At 41.5% G+C, this 19,803-nt stretch overlaps 1 protein-coding gene across 1 annotated transcript; it reads left to right on the forward strand.

Annotated features, from left to right (window-relative positions):
- Positions 1-8,054: 8,054 nt before the first annotated feature.
- Positions 8,055-14,670, forward strand: glp2r (glucagon-like peptide 2 receptor; the record flags this gene model as incomplete). Its single annotated transcript, XM_083994296.1, has 12 exons — positions 8,055-8,749; positions 8,829-8,933; positions 9,453-9,574; positions 9,686-9,792; positions 10,701-10,857; positions 10,981-11,140; positions 11,617-11,677; positions 11,759-11,825; positions 12,525-12,613; positions 12,964-13,102; positions 13,188-13,229; positions 14,308-14,670. Exons 1-12 carry the CDS (start codon positions 8,644-8,646, stop codon positions 14,668-14,670), a joined length of 1,518 nt encoding a protein of 505 aa, XP_083850422.1. The 5' UTR covers positions 8,055-8,643.
- Between the last annotated feature and the right edge of the window lie 5,133 nt (positions 14,671-19,803).

Here is a 19,803-nt window from a genome sequence, read left to right on the forward strand (position 1 = left end):
AACACCTGCAGAGGTTTCCTGAGCCTGGTTCAGTAGCTCCACTGTCATGGAGAAGACTGCTGACCTCCATCATATTTTACTCTCTGGTCATGCACCTGTAGGTATATTTATATTTTTGACTGTTGGTTTTTCCTTCTGTTTCCTGTATATATGCCTTTCAAGTTAACTGCACTAAACACTACTGTAGGTCAAATATCTTGGAGGTGAAAACCTACCTGGCTGTAAATGTATACTGTGCTTCTGCCTTTGTGATGATGTCATCATCCTGTCCTCATGCTGCAACAGCCAAGGACCACCCGACCATCTTCCTTGGGCTTGACAGAAACACACTGAGGAAAAACCTCAGAAGGTCATTTGACCACTATCAATATGGCCTTTATAGAGATGAGGGTTATGTCAGAGAGATGTGTTCCTTTTAGTTCCATATTATTGATCAAAAACACAACTCAATCATTAAAGTTATTTTTTCCCTCTTGAACTATTAACTCCACAGGTTTGTTAATTGTTTTTTTTGTTTTTGTTCATTGTTTTTTTGCAATGGGAAATTTAACCTTATTAATTACATGGTAGGATCTCTAAATGCAAAAACCTTCAACTATATGACATGTCCCCCCCCTGTCCTTCACTCTGGGTCAGTCTATTGCAACGGACCTGCTCTGTGTCAATACCTGCATCTACATCAAACTACTGTAAGAACTACAGTAATCCCTGAGTGGTATCTCTTCAGCACCATCATGGTGAAGAAGCAACATAACAATAATTCAATTCAATTTTAATTTATTTAAAAGGGACAATGTACAGTTAAAACATAAATGTTGCCATTTGATGCACTATACCAGATTGTAGCTTTAAGCTAATTTGCATCTGTAGTTTCATTTTGGCAACACAAAACTAAATCTGGAATGTAACTGTTTTAGGTCACTCACTACTATACCTTCATCCAACATGTTTGAGTGTTGGTGTACCATGAAACTGTTACAGAAAGTATTTTTCAAAAAGTGAAACAAACCAATTGAGAACAGAGAAAATTTACTGAGTAGGCTACTGTACTTGACTAGGTTACTTTAACTTGTATTGGAGTAAAGTGTATCTTTTACTCTATGAAGTTGTGTGCTCTGTCCACCTCTTGATGTAAGAAAGCATTGACCTGAGTGGTGAGCAAGAAGTAGCACAAAGCCTCAGTGAACAGTTTATCACAGGTCACTGAACTTCAATGTGTTTGTAGAACCAGGGAGAAAACATCAATTCCCGTCTCGCACAGCCACGGCCCTCCGGATCGTTCACCAGCTCCTGGTTCTGATGCTGTTATCTGGCGACAGAGCGATGTGGTGCCTGGAGCTGTGTCTGCTGTTGACCCAGGCAGAGCGCTGGACAGGATGTTCCTGAGTGCGCCCGGGCCCCGGGCTCTCTCTCTCTCTCTCCGCGGCCCTCAGCCTGTTTGTTTTTCCGGCTGAGAGCTACCATTCCCTAATCCAACCGCGCTCCCCTCCCTCCGTCCTCCACAGCCGTCACCGTGCCTCGGCAAGAATGTAAACACATGCACACATATGTGCTGTATATGCTTTCGTACATGTGCATACAAATGTATACGACACTGCACAGTTCGCATGACACAGGAGCAGATGTATAAAAAACGATGGGGGATCCTGTATCCTCCTGCGCCGCGGCTGTTTATCACTGAATAACGAGGCCTTCACAGCGTCTTCACACCAGGAGCCTCTTTACAAAGAAATGTTTGTACTCTTCACCTGAAAAATGGTGGAGGGGCAGCGCTGCAGGCATCACACAGCCAAACAGTTTATACACCAGGACTGCAACCTGTTTAACCTTCCACATAACACCTGTCTCATTCACTAAACACTTTCTGACCCATTTTGCATCAGATCATAAACATCTGCAGTGCTCTGTTTACCTAATCTGCCTGAGCCTCACCCCCCATGTTAGCTGAGAGGGCTGATCTGCACCAGCGAGGAGATACATGAAGGAGATACATGAAGGCATGTTAATGTGTCCGACCTCTTTCAACTCTCACTTCAGGTTGACTCCCTGGATTTATGGCTGTTTGTGTGGGCTGAGCTGGAATTTATGTTACGTCATGTTTCTAACAGGTGGTCAGATTGATGTGAGGTTATTACATAATGATTTCAACATTTTCAACTGGCATTTAAAGGTCAGTTTAATCTGACCTTACAAAGTACAATCCTATAAAATTCTACATACCAGTAAAGAAAAAAGAAAAAAAAAAACATAATTTACAGTGGGCGTGCAGCCATATCAGCTGGGGACCCAGTTATTTATGAGCTCGCGTCCATTTATAATTGAACCAACGTGTTTGTAAGCATCTTGTGGCAGCTGTCAAAATACTTTCTGGGAAAACGTTAAGATGAGGTAACATGTCAGCTGCCACCCCAGGAATGTGAATACTGTATGTATGTGTGATCGAGGTGAAACTTCTTTGAGTGGAATCTCCTTTTAAATCTTCTGTACATGCATGCATGTATTGTGTATGAAATGTCCATGAGTAAAGTTAAAGGGAGAGAATTATTACCCAACTCTTACACCTCGCCTCGCTCAGTGCTATGTAACATTTTATCAGTCAATCAGACTTTATTTGTAGAGCACTTTAAACAACGCAACACAAAGCGCTTTACAGATTAAAAGCAATAACATGCCCCATAGGAACACTATCATGAATCCCATAAATTTCCATCGAGGAAACTGGAAAACAAAGATTAGGATAGAATGATAAAATAGTAAACAGGGGGGAGGAGATGTGTTGAAGAAAGTATAAACAGAAATAAGAAGAAAAGAAATAAATCATTAAAATAATCAACCAGAAATAAAAGTAGGACAGTTTAGAATATAAATATAGAACAAAAGTAGTGCAACATCTTTAAATGTATATAGGTCAATGACATGATGCAACCCAATATCAAGTCAACCAGTATCTTTCATAAAAATAGGACTTTATAAATCTGGACTCGAATAAATTTAATTAATTTTTGCAATGCGTTATGCATCACTTTGTTTCTTGGCAATTTTTTTTTTTTTTTTACATAATTTGTCACATTATTCGGAAGAAAAGCAGTGTTTTTAAGATATGCCAAAATGCATTAAGATTTTAATATAGACATACAGCAAAAAAAAAGCAGTTTCAATTTAATATTTTCAAAGAATCCACTGTAGGTGGATGAAATAATTAATATCATTCTTTTCTTCTTCTTTTTTCTTTCTTTTTTTTTTTTTTTTTTTACACCATTTGACATTTTCAGGGGCATTCAGTCTTACTTGAAATGAAAAGTGAAAATGACATAAAACCAACATGAATACAAGTTTAACAGATCTATATATGCCCATTTTTACAAAGAGTTTAATGGGAGTATACTGGATGGCAGGCTGGTTTAACTCAATTTAATGGTCCCATAATATAGTAGATGTTCTTATGTTCTTTGATTATAAAGTAGGTCTATAGGTTCTTTATTAAAACGGTACAGAATAAATGCCTGAGTCCAAAGAGAGATGTGCACAGACAGTCTGAGTCAGAAGCTGAGTAACTTCATGATCTCATTGCCCTCAACTGCCCCAAGCCACGCCCACCTGGACCTGGAGTCGGTTTCCTTGGACACTTCACCTGAAATTTACTATATTTTTACTCACTCAGAAAACACTGACACTGAATTGTTGTTACTAGAGTTGCTAAAACCACAAATATATCTAACCCTTTTATCCTGTTGTCTCCAGCCACACAGCTGACACAATATTAGCAAACAGCACCTGTTTCTAGAAGTGTATTAACAGATCAAGATGAAAGCAGAGCCCAAACAATGTCACTTGGACTTAGAATACTAATGTTGCAAATCAATCAATACGCCGAAAATGTCAAAAGAACAACTTTGACCATGTCATTTGTTTTAATTATTTCTCTACATGCCGGTGATAATTATCAGGATCCCTTCAGTCCTTTGTTAATCACAAACAGTGGTTAGTGCAGCTTTAAGGACAGCGGCTGAAACATTGCTCGGATGGAGCTCCGGGCCTTTGTTTACATTTGCTCCAGCTCTGACAGATATAATCTTTCCTAACAGAGCGTGGACCAGGGTGAGGTTTGAACCATTAAAAACCATTCAGTGGGTTTCAAATGGGAACGCTCCAAGTCTAATGTTACCTCTGTAACAGCCTCTTCTCTCCCTTCCCTTTTTCTGCTTTATAAACGAGAATCCCTCCATACTGGCACCCCGGGGCCCCGTCTGCCTCAAACTGCTTTAATGCCATTTGAATCTTCTTAAATCACAGTGAAATTGTTTGATCTATGTATCTTCCCTCTGCTTCAAACCTCATCCCAGCTGTCAGTTAGTTATGGGGACGTATGGCCCTGTCACAGCTCTATATCGTCGTGCTTATGGAGCTGGAACAATTGAATTTTACTGTCTCTTCTCTACAGGCGCAGGCACAGAAGATGGCACGGCCAGTGCAGCATGAGGTCCTGAAACATAATGATACTTCATATATTTTATATTCTGCAGTGGATTCTGTCACATTTAAAACACAGGGATGTGTGACAGCAAAAAGAAACAATAAATTATACAGGGCTGAAAATAAAGGATGCTGAGGATGAATATAGAATTCAAGATATTTAATAAAGAAAATATTAGCTCCTGTTGTATTTTTACAATAAACAAGTTTACAATATTTTTTTGTTATATTGATGATGAATCAGCTAATTATTTTATTTACACAAATTTCAGACATATGATGAGTGAAATAATCATCAGCAGCATGCCTGAGTGTTTCTACCTGGAACTGCAGTAAACCGATGGCAGTTTCATGAACACAGATTCACACAGCCAACCTGACACTTCATCACTACAGAGAGCAGGGCTTAGCATTGGCACAACCACAAACACAGTTGAGCTAACAAATAGCATAAACAAATTAAAGGTGCCTACCACCCTAATGTGTCTGCTTTAGGTCCAGTGAGAAAACCAAGCTAAGCTAAATGCTAATCATGGCAAAGGAGTTGTACAGTATAGCTATATCTTACATGACGACAGCCACCCATACTGTTGCATTTTTTTCTGATTGTTGGAAGTGTGGGATCTTGACCTCCTGCCTTTATACAGCTTTAATTCAAGAGAAATGTTCTCATTTCAGCTCTGTGGAGATCTTCATACACAGTTCATCCGTTGTTTTGTCAGAAAAATCAACACAGATGAAGTGCCATACTGGGGATTTCTTTGCTCTGCTGCTCCTTTGAGGCCAACAAATCAAATTTTTCCACTAAAAATATGCTGCATTTTACAATTTAGATTATTTGCAACAACAAAATACAGCTGGTATAGGCTACTTTAAAATGAAAAGTGTTTGCTTGACACGTGTAGTGAGACGGGCTGATGCAGAGCACGAGGCGGGTGCAGACAACCTTGGCTCTCCTGTCCCATTTGCTCCCCTGTGTTTGTCCTCGATGCTGTTAGTTTACACTAGATCCCCATTAGGGTCAGAGATGCTGGGTGATGCCCAGTTAGTGTGAGAGAGATAAACAGAGGGGAGGAGTCACCCCATCACCCCCCTCCCCCTCCCCTAGCAGTACTACAGGTGATATTAGCTAGTGTGTGTATGTGTAATGTGTGCATTTTTATTTTTTTTCTCAGTGTATGTGTGCACACAGTACATTAGTGGCTGTTTGCTCCTGTGTGATGAGTTTCCTTCACAACAAAGTTAGTCCAGTTCTGTGGTCGGCTCTCCCCAGGCCTTATCTTGATTGGTTGGGGAAGGACGAGGTGGGAGAGGCAATCTGCAGCTGAGGATCCACAGACGCTTTCAGCTGCACTGTGTCTGTAGGGAGCACACACAGATCCATCTCCTGGACCGCCTGAGGGGTCTTCATGGACAGAAGGACCGGTGCTCCACATGAGGATTTCTTCAGGATAACACCTGAGATGAGACGACTTTTTGAGGGGTTAAAGTTCAAGAGAAAGTAGCTGAAAACTGTTGGGAGTGATCAGGAAACATTTTGAGGACGTGTAAGGACAACAAGGGAAACTGCGGGATCCGAACCCGAGGAAACTTCAGATACCGGAGGTTCCTCCAATAAAGGTCTGAGTAGCTAAACCTTTCTGGAGGAGGTGGCGAGGCGAGGAGAGTCACGCTGTGTGGAAGTAAAGAGCCAAAAAAGGGGATGAGTGTGAGGCCTGGAGTGTCCAGCAGTGAGGTATGACAGGTTAAACCTGGGGAAAACTCTCAATGTGAAACACACAGCACCATGACAACCCTGCTGCTGCTATGCTGGCACAAGAGGACCTGGACCGCCGTCCTCCTCATTATCTACAGCCACCAGGTCAGTGAATGCTCAACATCCACACATACAAACCATGAACATTCAGTCTTTACTGAGCCAAGGTTGGGCACTTCGACTACTGTGCACTGTCGACTATGTTTACAATCTGAAAATCTTTATCATGCTGAGGTTCACAGATTTAATGTTAAACTTGCAAGGAAGTTATTTAATTGCAAAGTCGGTGCTAGACTTTCGTCAGACAAAATTTCTGGTAGCAAAAATTTCTGGTAGCAAAAATCCTCCTCATGTTGAGGATTTTTCAATTTTTTAATGTTTCTTCTTGGGTTTAGGCAACATGAGGTCCCACTGCTTATATGCATTGTCTGCACATCCTCTTCCACCAGTTTAGTGACAGGCTAGGAAAACAAGCCTCTCTCTATCTGTGCTGGAAATCAAATGAGGCGGATGTTTTTCTCCAGGGATTAAAGAACAGAAAAAAAAGCAGAGGAAACTTTATTCATATGTATAAATAAAAAAAACAAATAAGACCGCTTTATATTGTGCATTTCTATTGTCACTTTCATCTTCAAGATTACAAGACGTGAAATTATTCAGGACCCTGCCACTTGATGTGAAGCAGGTTTGGTCCCATGGGAGACAACAAAGACAACAGGGAGACAGCAGCTCTTGTCTCTGCCTGAGCCGCGATAACGCTCTGGACTCATCTTGACAAGATGAGCCCCAGTGAGTTGAGACGTTGTCTGTCAGCCAGCAGGGATCTCTGTGGCCCAGATGGCGGCTGAGCCACCAGGCGGCCGAACAGACACAAAGAGGCTGGCGACTTCAGCTGCTTCCTCACTGGACTGTGAAGACTGAAAAGTTTCTGCCTTCATCTCTGATGCTGAATGATAAAGAGCAGAGGAGGCAGCTGTGGTCGGCGGAGATCCTCAAATAAAGGAAACACTAATTCGTCTCACTAATGAAAGCACATTAGAGCAGAATGATCATTTAGAACTGAGCATTAATTAATAAGATAGTTGTCAAATACAGTCACCTTCAGTTATGTCCTTAGAATAAACAGAGGTGTGTGTTTACATCGCTGCCGGCCTGATACTGATGGACTGAGCCTACATAATAAATCACCTGCATTAACAAATTACATACAGGTGATCATGTTTCCCTGACAACACAGGGTGGTCCTAGTTAAATACTCCCACCAAGTGGGTTCACACTGACACTGCAGTGTCAACAGGCAGCAGGGGCTGGAAATCAAACACATAATGATTGTAAATTGTTAAGGGAAAACTTTAAACATGTAGAATTGTTATATATTTAACACACATACGTATGCATTGAATGTTGCATATTAGAAATTTTACAATTAGTATTTAAAGACCCCCTAAAGAGGCATTTTAAAATGTGTAAAAATGCTCTGCTATGACTATTTTTTGATTCAAATTGCTTACCCATAAAAGGTTGTTTAAAATAACTCTCAAAGATGCTAAAAACACATCTATTATTTCTCCCTCATTGAAAAATCCAGGTTCTGTGAATATGCATGACTTGCGCCCGGTCTCTGCCGCTGCCTGGTCTCAGAAATAATCATTAATATTAGCATAAATGATTGATGATCATTTCTGGCCATTCATCGTCTAAACTACTAGCAGGGTTGACTCAGAGACAAGATTACAATCACATTCACACCAGTGGTCATGTTAAAGAACCTATGACAGTCAGCCTACAGTGTGAGGACTGTGGGAGGAAGCAGGAGAACCTGGACGGGACTTTGCTTTCTGGAATTCTGGGATGAGACTAGACTGAGACTAATGTTAGCTGAAGAACAGAGGCTGGAAAGCACCAGAGTCCCCTCAGAGGTGATGGAGCTCAAACTAGAGGAAGTATTGCTTCCTAACCCTCTCATATCTAAATGCTTTGGTCTCAGTAACAAAGGGAATGGCATGCTCGACTCTAGTGTAACAATAAAACTGGGTGCCGGCTCAAAAATCGAAACACTGAAAAAACTGAAATAGCAGCACTCACAAAATAAACTTGAAATATTTATTTAACGCACAGCAGTGCCTGACGGACGCGTTTCAGCCCTTGGCTTTCTTCAGCGTATTTTTTGGTCTCAGTAACACCCATGAGCTTGTTTTACATTCAACACATAAACAGACTCAACAAGGACCTGATGAACACAGTAGCTAGCTATAAAGAGCAAGATGTTTCCCACATGAGGAGGTGGAGACCAAACAAACCAAATTGTATCGTTTCACATCAAGACTCATCAAGAGAATTATTCATCATGCTATATACTAAACTAAAATGGACTACAATTCCTCAATAATGTCTTTTCCTCTCTGTCTGACTCCATGTGGAAGGTGACCAGCTCAGTGCTGGAAAGTCTGATAGCCAAACGGACCGAGTACTGGGAGAGCTGCAACAGAACTCTGACAACTGTTGCACTCTCAAAAACTGGTGAGTCCCCAGCCTAACGTTTTATTTCCCTCTGTCTTAACCCACTGTCCAAATCCTCAGACCTGACCTTTCATTGCAGGAAACTACTGTCGTGGGACATTTGACTCTTTTGTGTGTTGGCCCCACTCGTCTCCTGGAAACGTGTCGGTGCCCTGTCCCTCTTACCTGCCGTGGATGAGCGAGGGTAATGTCCTGTTTCAACACTTCAGATGCAGTTTGTGTCTATAGTGTCACTCGGCTGCTCTTTGTCTCTGCATGCATTTTAAGTGAATCAGTAACTGAGGGAATCACAGGACAGGCTGCAGTGAAGTCATGGGGTCAGGAGTTAAACCTTTAATGAATCTGTCATGGTTTTAATGAGAAACAGTTGTTTGACAGCTTTGTCTGCTGTGCGTCTCTAAAGGGGTTTTGTCACACAAGCTGCATGATCCACTACTTTGGTTATTTATTGAAAGTTTTCATCTTAACAGCTACGGTTTGGTTTGGAGTGACTGTGATGATCCCTTCAGTTTTTATCCAGTGACACCGTGAGATGACGGGTGTTGAATTATTAGTGTGAAATCTCATCTCCCCCTCAGGATGAATTCGAAGGCCGGGGATTCTGCGTCCTGCCATAGAACAGAAAAATAAACTCTTTTGGGTTCTGACTGTACAATAATGTGTTAATGCTGTTAAAATGAAGACTATGTTGGTTTCCCTGCAGATGGCTCTAGGAGAGCTCACAGAGAGTGTTTAGAAAATGGGAGGTGGCGACAGAGAGGGAACTCCTCTGAGCCCTGGAGAGACGAGTCAGAGTGTCAAGAGGACCAGTACTTTAAAGACAAGGTGACGAGGACGCTGTCAAACACACAGAGCACCTGTTCTTATCCTAGTGAGATCTAAAGAGATGTTGTTATCTCTCCATCCATCCATTTCCTTGTGCATGTGTGTGTCCAGGAGGACGAGGTGCTTCGTCAGACAGCCCTCAGGCTCATCTCCATCATCGGCTACTCCCTGTCGCTGACCTCCCTCACACTGGCCACGCTGCTGATGGGCATATTGAGGTCAGTGTCTTCTAATGTATGAGGGAAACAACTTTGATCTCATGTTTGTAGCTTTGCACAGTAATTGTTAAAAGGATAGTTCAACATTTTTGGCAAATTGGCCTATTGCCATAATCCCTTCAGTCATAGGAGTATAGGTTCATTATACCTTTTATTGTCAGTGCATGTTGTTTTTGCATTTCCCTCTTCAAACTCATCAAATACACAATCCAACAACTCCAAAACAATCTCGTGGACAAATTGTGACCTGCACATTCATCACGCTATGAGATAATAACGTATAAGTATGTAACATTACAACACATGAAGCAAATACTCGGAACTACTTGTGCTTTTGAAATCACTCTGCCCAGCAGCCGTGTCTGGAACGTAGTTCCAACGAATTTGCCTTGAAAACAACTCTGTCTCGGAGTGTTACATTATTATCTCATAGCGTGGTGAATGTGCAGGTCACAACTTGTCCACCAGAGCGTTTTGGAGTTGTTGGATTGTGTATTTGATGAGTTTGATGAGGGAAAGCCGGAAATACCGCACAGTGTGCAGAGCTCGCATCTCTGCCCCGCTGACCTAAAAACAGCTTGCACTGACAATTAAAGGTAATGAACCTACTCCTGCAGTATGACTTTAGGGATTATGGCAATAAGTGAATTTGCCAAAAATGTTGAACTATCCCTTTAAAAACTGGGAAAACTAGGATATCATACATTCCAGCGGGGCAGGCAGATAATATTGAGAGGGAGACAGGGTGTGGTGAGCAATCATTGTAAATAACATTATAAAATCTATGCAGCATGCACACACAACATTGATTATTACATCCTGACCCGCGTCCTCAGTAATGCTTTTACAGCTGCACAGGAGCTGTAGATCAATGCCTTCCTCCAACTGTTCCGGTATCTGTTTACCAGGAAGCTCCACTGCACCAGGAACTACATCCACATGAACCTGTTTGTGTCGTTCATCCTGAGAGCCGTGGCTGTCATCTCCAAGGAAATCATATTATACATCATGTACTCCAACCTCCCCAAGGACGACCCGGGATGGAACTCCTACTCAACCTCAGCGGTGTTTACATCACTGCCTCATTATTTACATTGGTGTTTACAGTTTATGTCAAATGATTTGCTGAACTAATTTATCCCATTGTATCCCCATGGATGGATGGATGGATGGATGGTTCCCCAACAGGTAGCGCTGATGTGTAAACTCTCCAAGGTGTGCATGGAGTACTTTGTGGCCTGTAACTACTTCTGGCTCCTGGTGGAGGCCATCTTCCTCCACACGCTGCTCTTTACTGCTGTGCTGACCAAGAGACGCCTGCTGAAGAAATACATGCTGTTAGGGTGGGGTAAGCTGTAACAGATAATAGTGTGTGTGCATGTGTGTCACAGCATGTTCAGGTTCAAATAATAAAGACAATTAACAACATTACAATTAACTTTACAATAGGACTCCCTTTATGAAGATTCATAAAGGTTTATGAATGGGTTATCAAGACAGTTTTAAACACTTTGCAAAACACAAATAAACTGAATTAGTGCAGATTTCATCCTTTAGAGCAGCACTGAGATCAGGGTTTCTAGTTGTGAGCAGCCGCCGAAGCTGTGAGTGTTACACTGGGATTACACTGTCTGCATGGTGTCAGAGTGGCAGCTGCATTACTGCAGCCACTGTGTTCCTGACATAAGCCATGTTGACATCAGACTTTGTGAGAGTGGAGAAAAGCTGAAAAGCTTTCACAAACTTTCTATAATAATTAAACACAATTTCATGAGAAATCAAATCAAATTTAGCATCTTTAACTGCTCTCTTATGTCTTCTCAGGGACTCCTGTCTTGTTTGTGACTCCGTGGACTGTGGTCAAGATTATATATGAAAACACAGAGTGAGTCTTTCATTCCACTGTTTTAGATTAATAAATGAATTTAAAGAAATCAAATCGCTTGAGTCTTTTTTTATCCCACAGATGCTGGTCGATAGTGAACAGATGGTTCTGGTGGATCATCAGGGGCCCAATCACCTTGTCAGTGCTCGTGAGTAAAGTCAAAGTGCAGTTAGTAATGAATACATCACTTCTTCTAATACTAGTTATTAAATCAGTTCACTCTGACTTCTTTATTAATTGATTTTTGTTTATTTTTTTACCATAACAACCCTTGAGCTGAATAATGCCACAGTTGACAAAATATGCAGATCAGCTCAGTCCTCCCTCCATTCAGGTCTGACCACTAATTCCTACAGAAATATGTCACAGAGGAAGAAAATACAAATTGAAAAATGGATAGATACAGTATATGATACATACACATTTTCTTTAAACCAATAACAAACTAGCAGAATAACAGTAAGACAAGATATAGGGAATGGATATCTACCACTAGTAAATGAGCAGACTAAAACAAAAGAACAAAGGGGGAAACTCCCACAACAGTGACACACATCTGAGTAGTATGTTGTGGGCTCTGTCTCTAGGAACGTTAAATCATCCCAAATGCCAAATCTCATGGAACTGTCCAGGTTTTCCCTTCAGGTTATACACGATCTTTTCATTAGAAATGCACGTCAGTTCTCTAGACCATCTAAGTTTACTCTGATTTCACACTCCTGCCTTGTGAGAACATGTGATATTGCAGTCACTCACACACATCGTGACTGATTGATTATTGATACACTGCTGAGGCTCTGTTGTATGTTTCCATCAGTCTTTTAAGTCACATTCTTTCTCTCGGCAGGTGATTTTCTGCATATTCATCAAGATCCTGATGCTGCTGCTGTCCAAGCTGAAAGCAGACCTGGTGAAATTCACAGACTACAGATACAGGTATTTCCCCTCTGCCTTTCATTCCCTGATGTCAAAATCCAAATGTCAGGAAACACGTCTGGCCTTGAGAGCTCTGGTGTCTCCTCAGAGGTGTCTTTACATTGTGGAGCAGCATTTAAATGTTAATCTCTCTCACATACAGCACAGTTTAAAATGTCACCCTCATAATGCCTGGCCTCTTTACCCGACCGTAAATGTCACCACAGGAGGGAAGCTCATGCATACATTTACAGAGCTTAACTTTCTCCTCTGGTTTGTCCTCTGCTCTTTGAATCGTGTGGCAAAATTAAATCTTAACCCTCCAAAAACTATTTTGTGCATCACTGTATGTGTCTGTTGATGTCTGTCAGCTTGGCCAGAGCCACGCTGGTCCTGATCCCTCTGCTTGGGATCCATGAGGTGGTCTTTACTGTGCTGATAGATGAATGTGTGGAGGGCAGCAGTCGCTATGCCAGGAACTTCATCAACCTGACTCTCAGCTCCTTTCAGGTAACGCCGGTAAAGTTAATTACAAGAGTTTGTTCCTGCTGTAGATCAACATTAGCCCTTATTCATGATGTGTGATCTTTTTTAGGGGTTCTTGGTTGCTGTGCTGTACTGTTTTGCTAATGGAGAGGTATGTGTCTTCTGTGTACTGTGGATGGTTTATGGATGGTTTATTGTTGTTTATAAAAAAGGAGATGTGCAATCCAGCAATCTGATTGGTTGTTAACTGTGATAGCTAATGAGCGTATACCACAGCTACGATTCTAAAGCCTTATCACGGCATATCACTCCGCGTCAGGGAAGTACGAATGGAAGTTTGTTGTCATCATCAGGTAGCAAAAGGCAGCCGGTGTTTTGACGATGTTAACAAACAGACTAAATGAGTTGAATTCACATGTTCACGGTTAAGGGAGGGTTAACAATGGTCGAGTGGATTGAGCGGTGACTTTCTCCTGAAAAAAAGCAGAGGAAAATACAACATGCAGAGCTCATATCCGGAGAGTTTTTTTATTTTTTATTTTTAGATATTTTAGATAATATGTTCAGAGGATCGGTAACCGTTCTAAGCATCACTCCAGTCCCTGATATATTATAAGGGGGTTTTCGCCCCTCCGTTTCGCATTGGGCCGAAGAACGCCCCTTAGCTGTGGTATAATGAGCGTATATCACAGCCTGTCGTGATGTATTGCTTAAATTGTTTTAACCTCTCCTACCTAATTGCTTTGGTCTCAGTAACAACCATGAGCTTGTTTCCAGCAGTTATCTTACATTCAAACAGACTTAACAAGGACCTGATGAACACAGTAGCTATAAAGAGTAAGATATTTCCCACATGAGGTGGTGGAGACTAAAGTAAAGTGGTGGTTGGATTATACTGTATATCATATGGCCTGAAAACTTCAAATGAATTCCATTTACATGTGTGATGAGGTAACTGTTTGCCAACATGTTCACCAATATCTATGAGAGCTATTTACAAGTTTTGTTATAGCAAATAGCTCCTTTAAGAAACATGTTATAGATATATACGTATATATAGGCTACTGTATGTTGTGTTATGTGAGTTAGTTGCCAACCATTCTGTTGTCTACCATTGTTTTGGCTTGGAAACAGCTGCGTGATATGTTATTATCAGGACAAGGATATCAAGAATATTAGCAAATATATTAAATACTAATATAAATATTTTCTGCTGTATTTCTATTGAGGTCCAAGCTGAACTGAAAAAGCGCTGGCAGCTTTTCCTGTTCACCAACCGCCTCCAGATCAGGGGCTGTTTTCGGGGTGCACCTCTCAAGCAGCTGTGGAAGTGCACCAGAGGGCGTCGCCCCCGGTGTTCTCGACAGAGTGACTCCTACGACGAGGGGGGGGCCTCCATGATTAACCCGCACCTGCTTCAGGTGGCCGTACATGGAGGGAGCGGAGTGGTTGGACTCGGAGGGGGCCCAGGACTGAAGGGCTACGATGCAGCGGGGCTAGATCTCCTCACCAGGAAGAGCCTGTCCAGTAGCGATGGAGAGATGACACTGGGGGAGACCATGGAGGAGATTCTGGAGGAGAGTGAGTTCTGAGCCCAGTCAGTCTCCTGGTACTTTACAACCTGACATAGACAGCTGCAAGAAAGACGTCATTCCACAGCTGGATTAAAGTCATGCAAAGATGACAAATGGGTGTCTATTCCCAGGTAAAGGCCTTCTTCTTCTGGAGGAACAGGCAGTGATGGAGGTTTGGTGACCCGATCTCTGAAGTGAAAACAAGTAGCATCTCCAGTTCAGCGACCAATAATATATTTATCTATAAGATCTCTATCTATAAGATGAATATAAGAGGGACAGTCCCAGTTTAATGTGTTACCATATTGAAACTTCTGAGGAGGGACCTTTACCTACAGGGGAAGAGGGACTCTTTGAAAGATCCCTTCCCACTTGGGTAGAGGTTTGGTGATATGTGGGGGAGATCTAATAGATACAGGTATGCTGGTCCATCATAGGGGCCAAGGCTGAGTAAGCCCGGACCCTCCTGCAGTGAGGAGGCCCAGGTCTCACGACCTGATGGGCCTGGTTGTAGTGTAGGGTGTTAAAGGGCTAGAGATTCAGAGATCGTGGTAGGAGCTGATCCATTCAGTTCTTTAAAAAGAGACAATAAACCTTAGAAGCTATCCTAAACAGATTATAGGTCAGGTTTCAGCAGCAGCTAAGCCCCACCAGCTGCTGCAGTTGTAATGTTATAGAAATCACTAATCATAATTAAAAGCAGATCAATTTAACCTATAACATCTCAGATCCAGGGCTAAAGCAGATAGCTGAGCTTTGATGTTCAGGGTTCAGGCAGCTTCCTCATTGGATGTAATTATTCACCAAAAATGTGAACTCATATCACTATATATAAAATCACAGTACTGTCAGTATAATTCCCTGTCAGTCACCAAAGCTGGTGGTAACTCTACTGAACCTGGCTCCTTCTGCAGGAGGATTTCTATTTTTAATGTTGAATCCTTCAGGCCTCTGCGTCTTTGTGCTAGTGCTAAACCAGGTATGTGTAGTCCAATGTAGATGTTATGTGATGCATTTCCTGTGAACCATTACGACAAATAACGGATGTTGGGGCGTATGATGAAAAGGGCAGTTTTCTATGATTTTTTTTAATTAGAAACTTTAGGTCACCACTGTTGCACTGTTTTTTCCCCTGCAGGTTAACAAGGTTTGTCCAAGACACTGAATTTCCACTATTGTGATTTTTACTTGTAGACAACAGTTTAACATTGCACACCGTGCATGGAGGGAAGAAAGGTGGCAATAGAGAGAAAGGGGGTCAACAGGGGCCCAGCAACAGCTTTTTGCCCTGGGCACCTCTTTCACCAACCCCGGCCCTGCACTTTCTCTGAAACACCATACTGTACAATTTAGGAAAGTCTATATATATAATTCTCTGGGAATTGAGTGTGAGAACATTTGGCAAACATATTTCCCAGGGCGTGTGTGTTACATAAATTGGTTCAGGAACCAGACTGATAATTAGGTAGATACAAGGTTTACACAGATTCACCAAATAATCCAAATTCAAAACTGACAGTTAAAGCAACATTTGTTTTAGCTGAGCATGTACAGAGTTCTATATTTAGAGATTGGGATCTCTTTGTAGTCTACAGCTACATCATTAATATTCAGTACATTCCAATAAAAGACATACAGTGTAACTCAGACAAACATTTTTATTTGCCATGAAAAATCTCCCTATTATGAATGAATTAAGGTTATATGATACAATATCTGGTCTGAAACATCTGAACTGACATGTATAATGAATACAGTGTATTTGTGGTCTGAATGTGAATAACGATGCTGTGCAGCAGGTTTTACGTGTTTTTTTTACTCTTATGGAGCTTAAAAATCCATCAAATGTTCTCTTGTATTATAGTTGTACATGTAGTCTCACAAAAGTGTATGTGCACAAATAAAGGAGCAGTTAAACACCATCCACCTGCCACCTGCTTTGACAAATGTCAGAACTAAAACCTTTGTCCAGAGATACAGTATGATGAGTCCAGCTGATACAGACATACAGACCATTTATATATATATATATATATAACACAGCAAAAAACTTCACCCAGATGTTATATCTGCTCTTTGCTGCATGTCATACCCCTCTCTCTCCCCTGATTTCCCTGACTGTCACCATTGAAATAAAGGCATAACACATCTGAGAAGATCATAGTGAAGTTGGTCTTACAAATTGCAGCTTCTAACAACCACACTGTGTTAGTTACCCCATTCTTAACAACACAGGTGGCAGATCAGAACACATGCAGCACTTACGTAACTGCTTATGCCAACAACAGCAAAAAGTCGGTCCATTTCATTCTCGTGGATATTTTATCTATTTATTTTTCAATTTTGGCAAAAAGCATTCACAAGGAGTCAGGGTTAAAGATTTTGGAGGTCAAAGTTTAAGCACAGATGGTTAATGTCTTAAATGACTCTGGACAGTCATGGATGTAACCTGAAATTAGTTTGAGAGGCTAAGACAGACTGCAAGGAAGTAACTCTAGTTTTTTCTTGAAGTCCGTGTACGGTAAATATCTCTGGCAGTACAGTGAACAGTGGGTGACAGGGGCAAAAATATAAAAAAGGCAAAAGAGGCAGTTCTGTTTTGTGCACGATTTTCAGAGAGTTCACTTCAGTTCAGACAATTTATTTATCCCAGAGGGCAATTCAGTTCTACACTCTATCCAGACTATACAAAACAAAGCAACACGCACACGCAAATGCGCACACTATGTACTCTGACTTTCACAAAGGGGGGTAAAAAAAAGCAGAATTGTCCCATAAGCAAAGTACATCCAAGAGCTTTCAGAAGATAACGGGAGCAAAAGTGCAGAGACGATCCCTCTCCACACTGTTTATGCATGCACCAATATCTAAAGGGACATTACAGTGAAATATTTTATGTATCTGCACTTTTGAACCATTGGTTGTGTTTAAAAAAGCCCCAATTTGGTGGTGTTGTTCACTTGTATTTGCATTGTTTTGTATTTGACTCTACAATATGCATTTCTATAGATAAAAGTAGAAATGCATGCCTGTAGTCACCACTAAATGTTGTAATATTGTGTGCGAAAATCAAGATAATTGGCATTTAACAATTATAGCTCTTAATTACTTTGCTTCCAGCACAAAATCCAATTAACATCCAATCTGAAACAGTGCTGCTTCAGTGGTTACACAGCAGCCAGCACCCAGACATCAGTCCTCCACCCTCTGTATCCCAGTGAGTCCAGATTGCTCCTTGCAGCTATAATGCTTCAATTTGTATTTTTTTCTCAATTGATTGTGTTTTGTGTGTCAGCCCCTTTGTTGTAGATAGGCTGACACACTTGTGCTGGGAGCATTAATCTCCTTCGTGTACACACACACACACACACACACACACACACACACACACACACACACACACACACACACATGCACAGATATGGGAAAACAGTGCTTTCAGAACCACATTCATCATTGTTTATTGCACCATAAACCAGCTGCACAATTACACCAGTTAAAACCTCATGCTCATACAAGCACGGGAATATGGGAGCTGGGAAAAGAGCAGTGACTTACATCTTTTTCATTGCACACCATTGACGGTGCTGCTTTTCATATCACTGTCTGAACACCTTGCCTGCATCATTTGTAAACGCACTCGGCAAATCACTGATTTGGCCTCTATGTTATGTGGTTGATGAGTGAGGAGGAGCTGAGTGAATCAGGGCACAGCTCTAACAGCAGGTACCAACAGAGATAAGAGCATGATTCACACTGTGCACAAACCCAGGTTAGTAAGATCGAACACCTCGGTGTAGAGCCTTGTACATTATGGATTTCTCTTAACACTTTGCAACACCAGCCCCTGAGGCTGTAATGCTCCACTAGACTTATACCCAAACACCTGAGCTTCATCATCAGCTCACTCTGCTTGTAGGTAACAGGTGCAGTGTATGCTAATGGAGTGTCCTCCTCATGCATATTACTCACCCCAGAATGCTTCTTAATATAGAACTAAATAAATCTAATGAGCTCATTTAAACCAGCTGTGCCACCCAGCTGTGAATCTGAATAGTCAATTGCATCATCAATACACACCCATTATCCTCAGAGATTATCAGTAAAAAATCAGCAAAGACAAACAGCGTACACACACTCACATTCACACCAAGGCAGTTTAGAGTCAGCATCAACCTAGTATATGTGTTGGGACTGTGGATGGAAGCTGGAGAACCTGGAGAGAACATGCAAACTCCACCAATTAAAGGCCCAAGGAAGTCACACGCACACACATCCCAGACTTAACAAAATCATCACTTGTCAACATTAGTCACACCCAGTGATGAGAACGGGATTAAGCTTTTTTCATTGATGAGTAAAAAAGTTACTATCTTGACTCAAGAAGTTCTGTCACAAAATAATAGACCTGTTAAAGTGTACCTTATACTTTTTTTATTTCTCAGTCCACCAATTAGTAGGGAAAAAGCCATTTACTATCTGGAACTAACCAACTCACTCAGTATTCCTCCGCACAGGCAGGCGAGGAATAGCTACTGAGTGAGTTGATTAGTTCCACAAACGGGAGGAGGGTTGGGGGTGGCGTGTCCAAGTAATTTGACATAGGCTTTGGCCATTTTATAAACACAATAACACAAAAGTTAATTTTCCTGGTAATTAGTTATTTTTATAATGTAGTAATTCGGTTACTAACTCAGTTTACTTCTAATTGTAGGGTATAATGTGCCCAACTTCACCTCTGCTGGCACAGACAACAAGTTGTCAAGTCAAATGAAGTTAAAGCTCACATGATGTCACGGATGAAGAAAAAAATAACAATGGAGGAGGAATACCACAATATTTGACAACACATCCGTTCTACACAAACAGGAAGTAAGACACTGACGGTGTAATGCTGAACAGAATCAACCTCAGAAAGGCAAAGTTATCTGTTGTTTACGGTTTAATCTCACTTTATACACGTGCTGTTACGTCATCTTATAGTGAGGTGATCTTGTGATCTGGGGTCTCCAGCTGCTCAGGGTTGAACACGTGGATGTATTATATCTATGGTTGAACAGTGGTTCTGGTGGAGATGATCTCTCACATGAAGCGGTCCAGCCTGAGGGCTCGATAACCAACCGTGACCTGTGCGGTGAACTCACGCCCTGA

The sequence above is a fragment of the Trachurus trachurus genome (assembly GCF_905171665.1).
Source record: "Trachurus trachurus genome assembly, chromosome: 19".
In the NCBI taxonomy this organism is placed as follows: domain Eukaryota; kingdom Metazoa; phylum Chordata; class Actinopteri; order Carangiformes; family Carangidae; genus Trachurus; species Trachurus trachurus.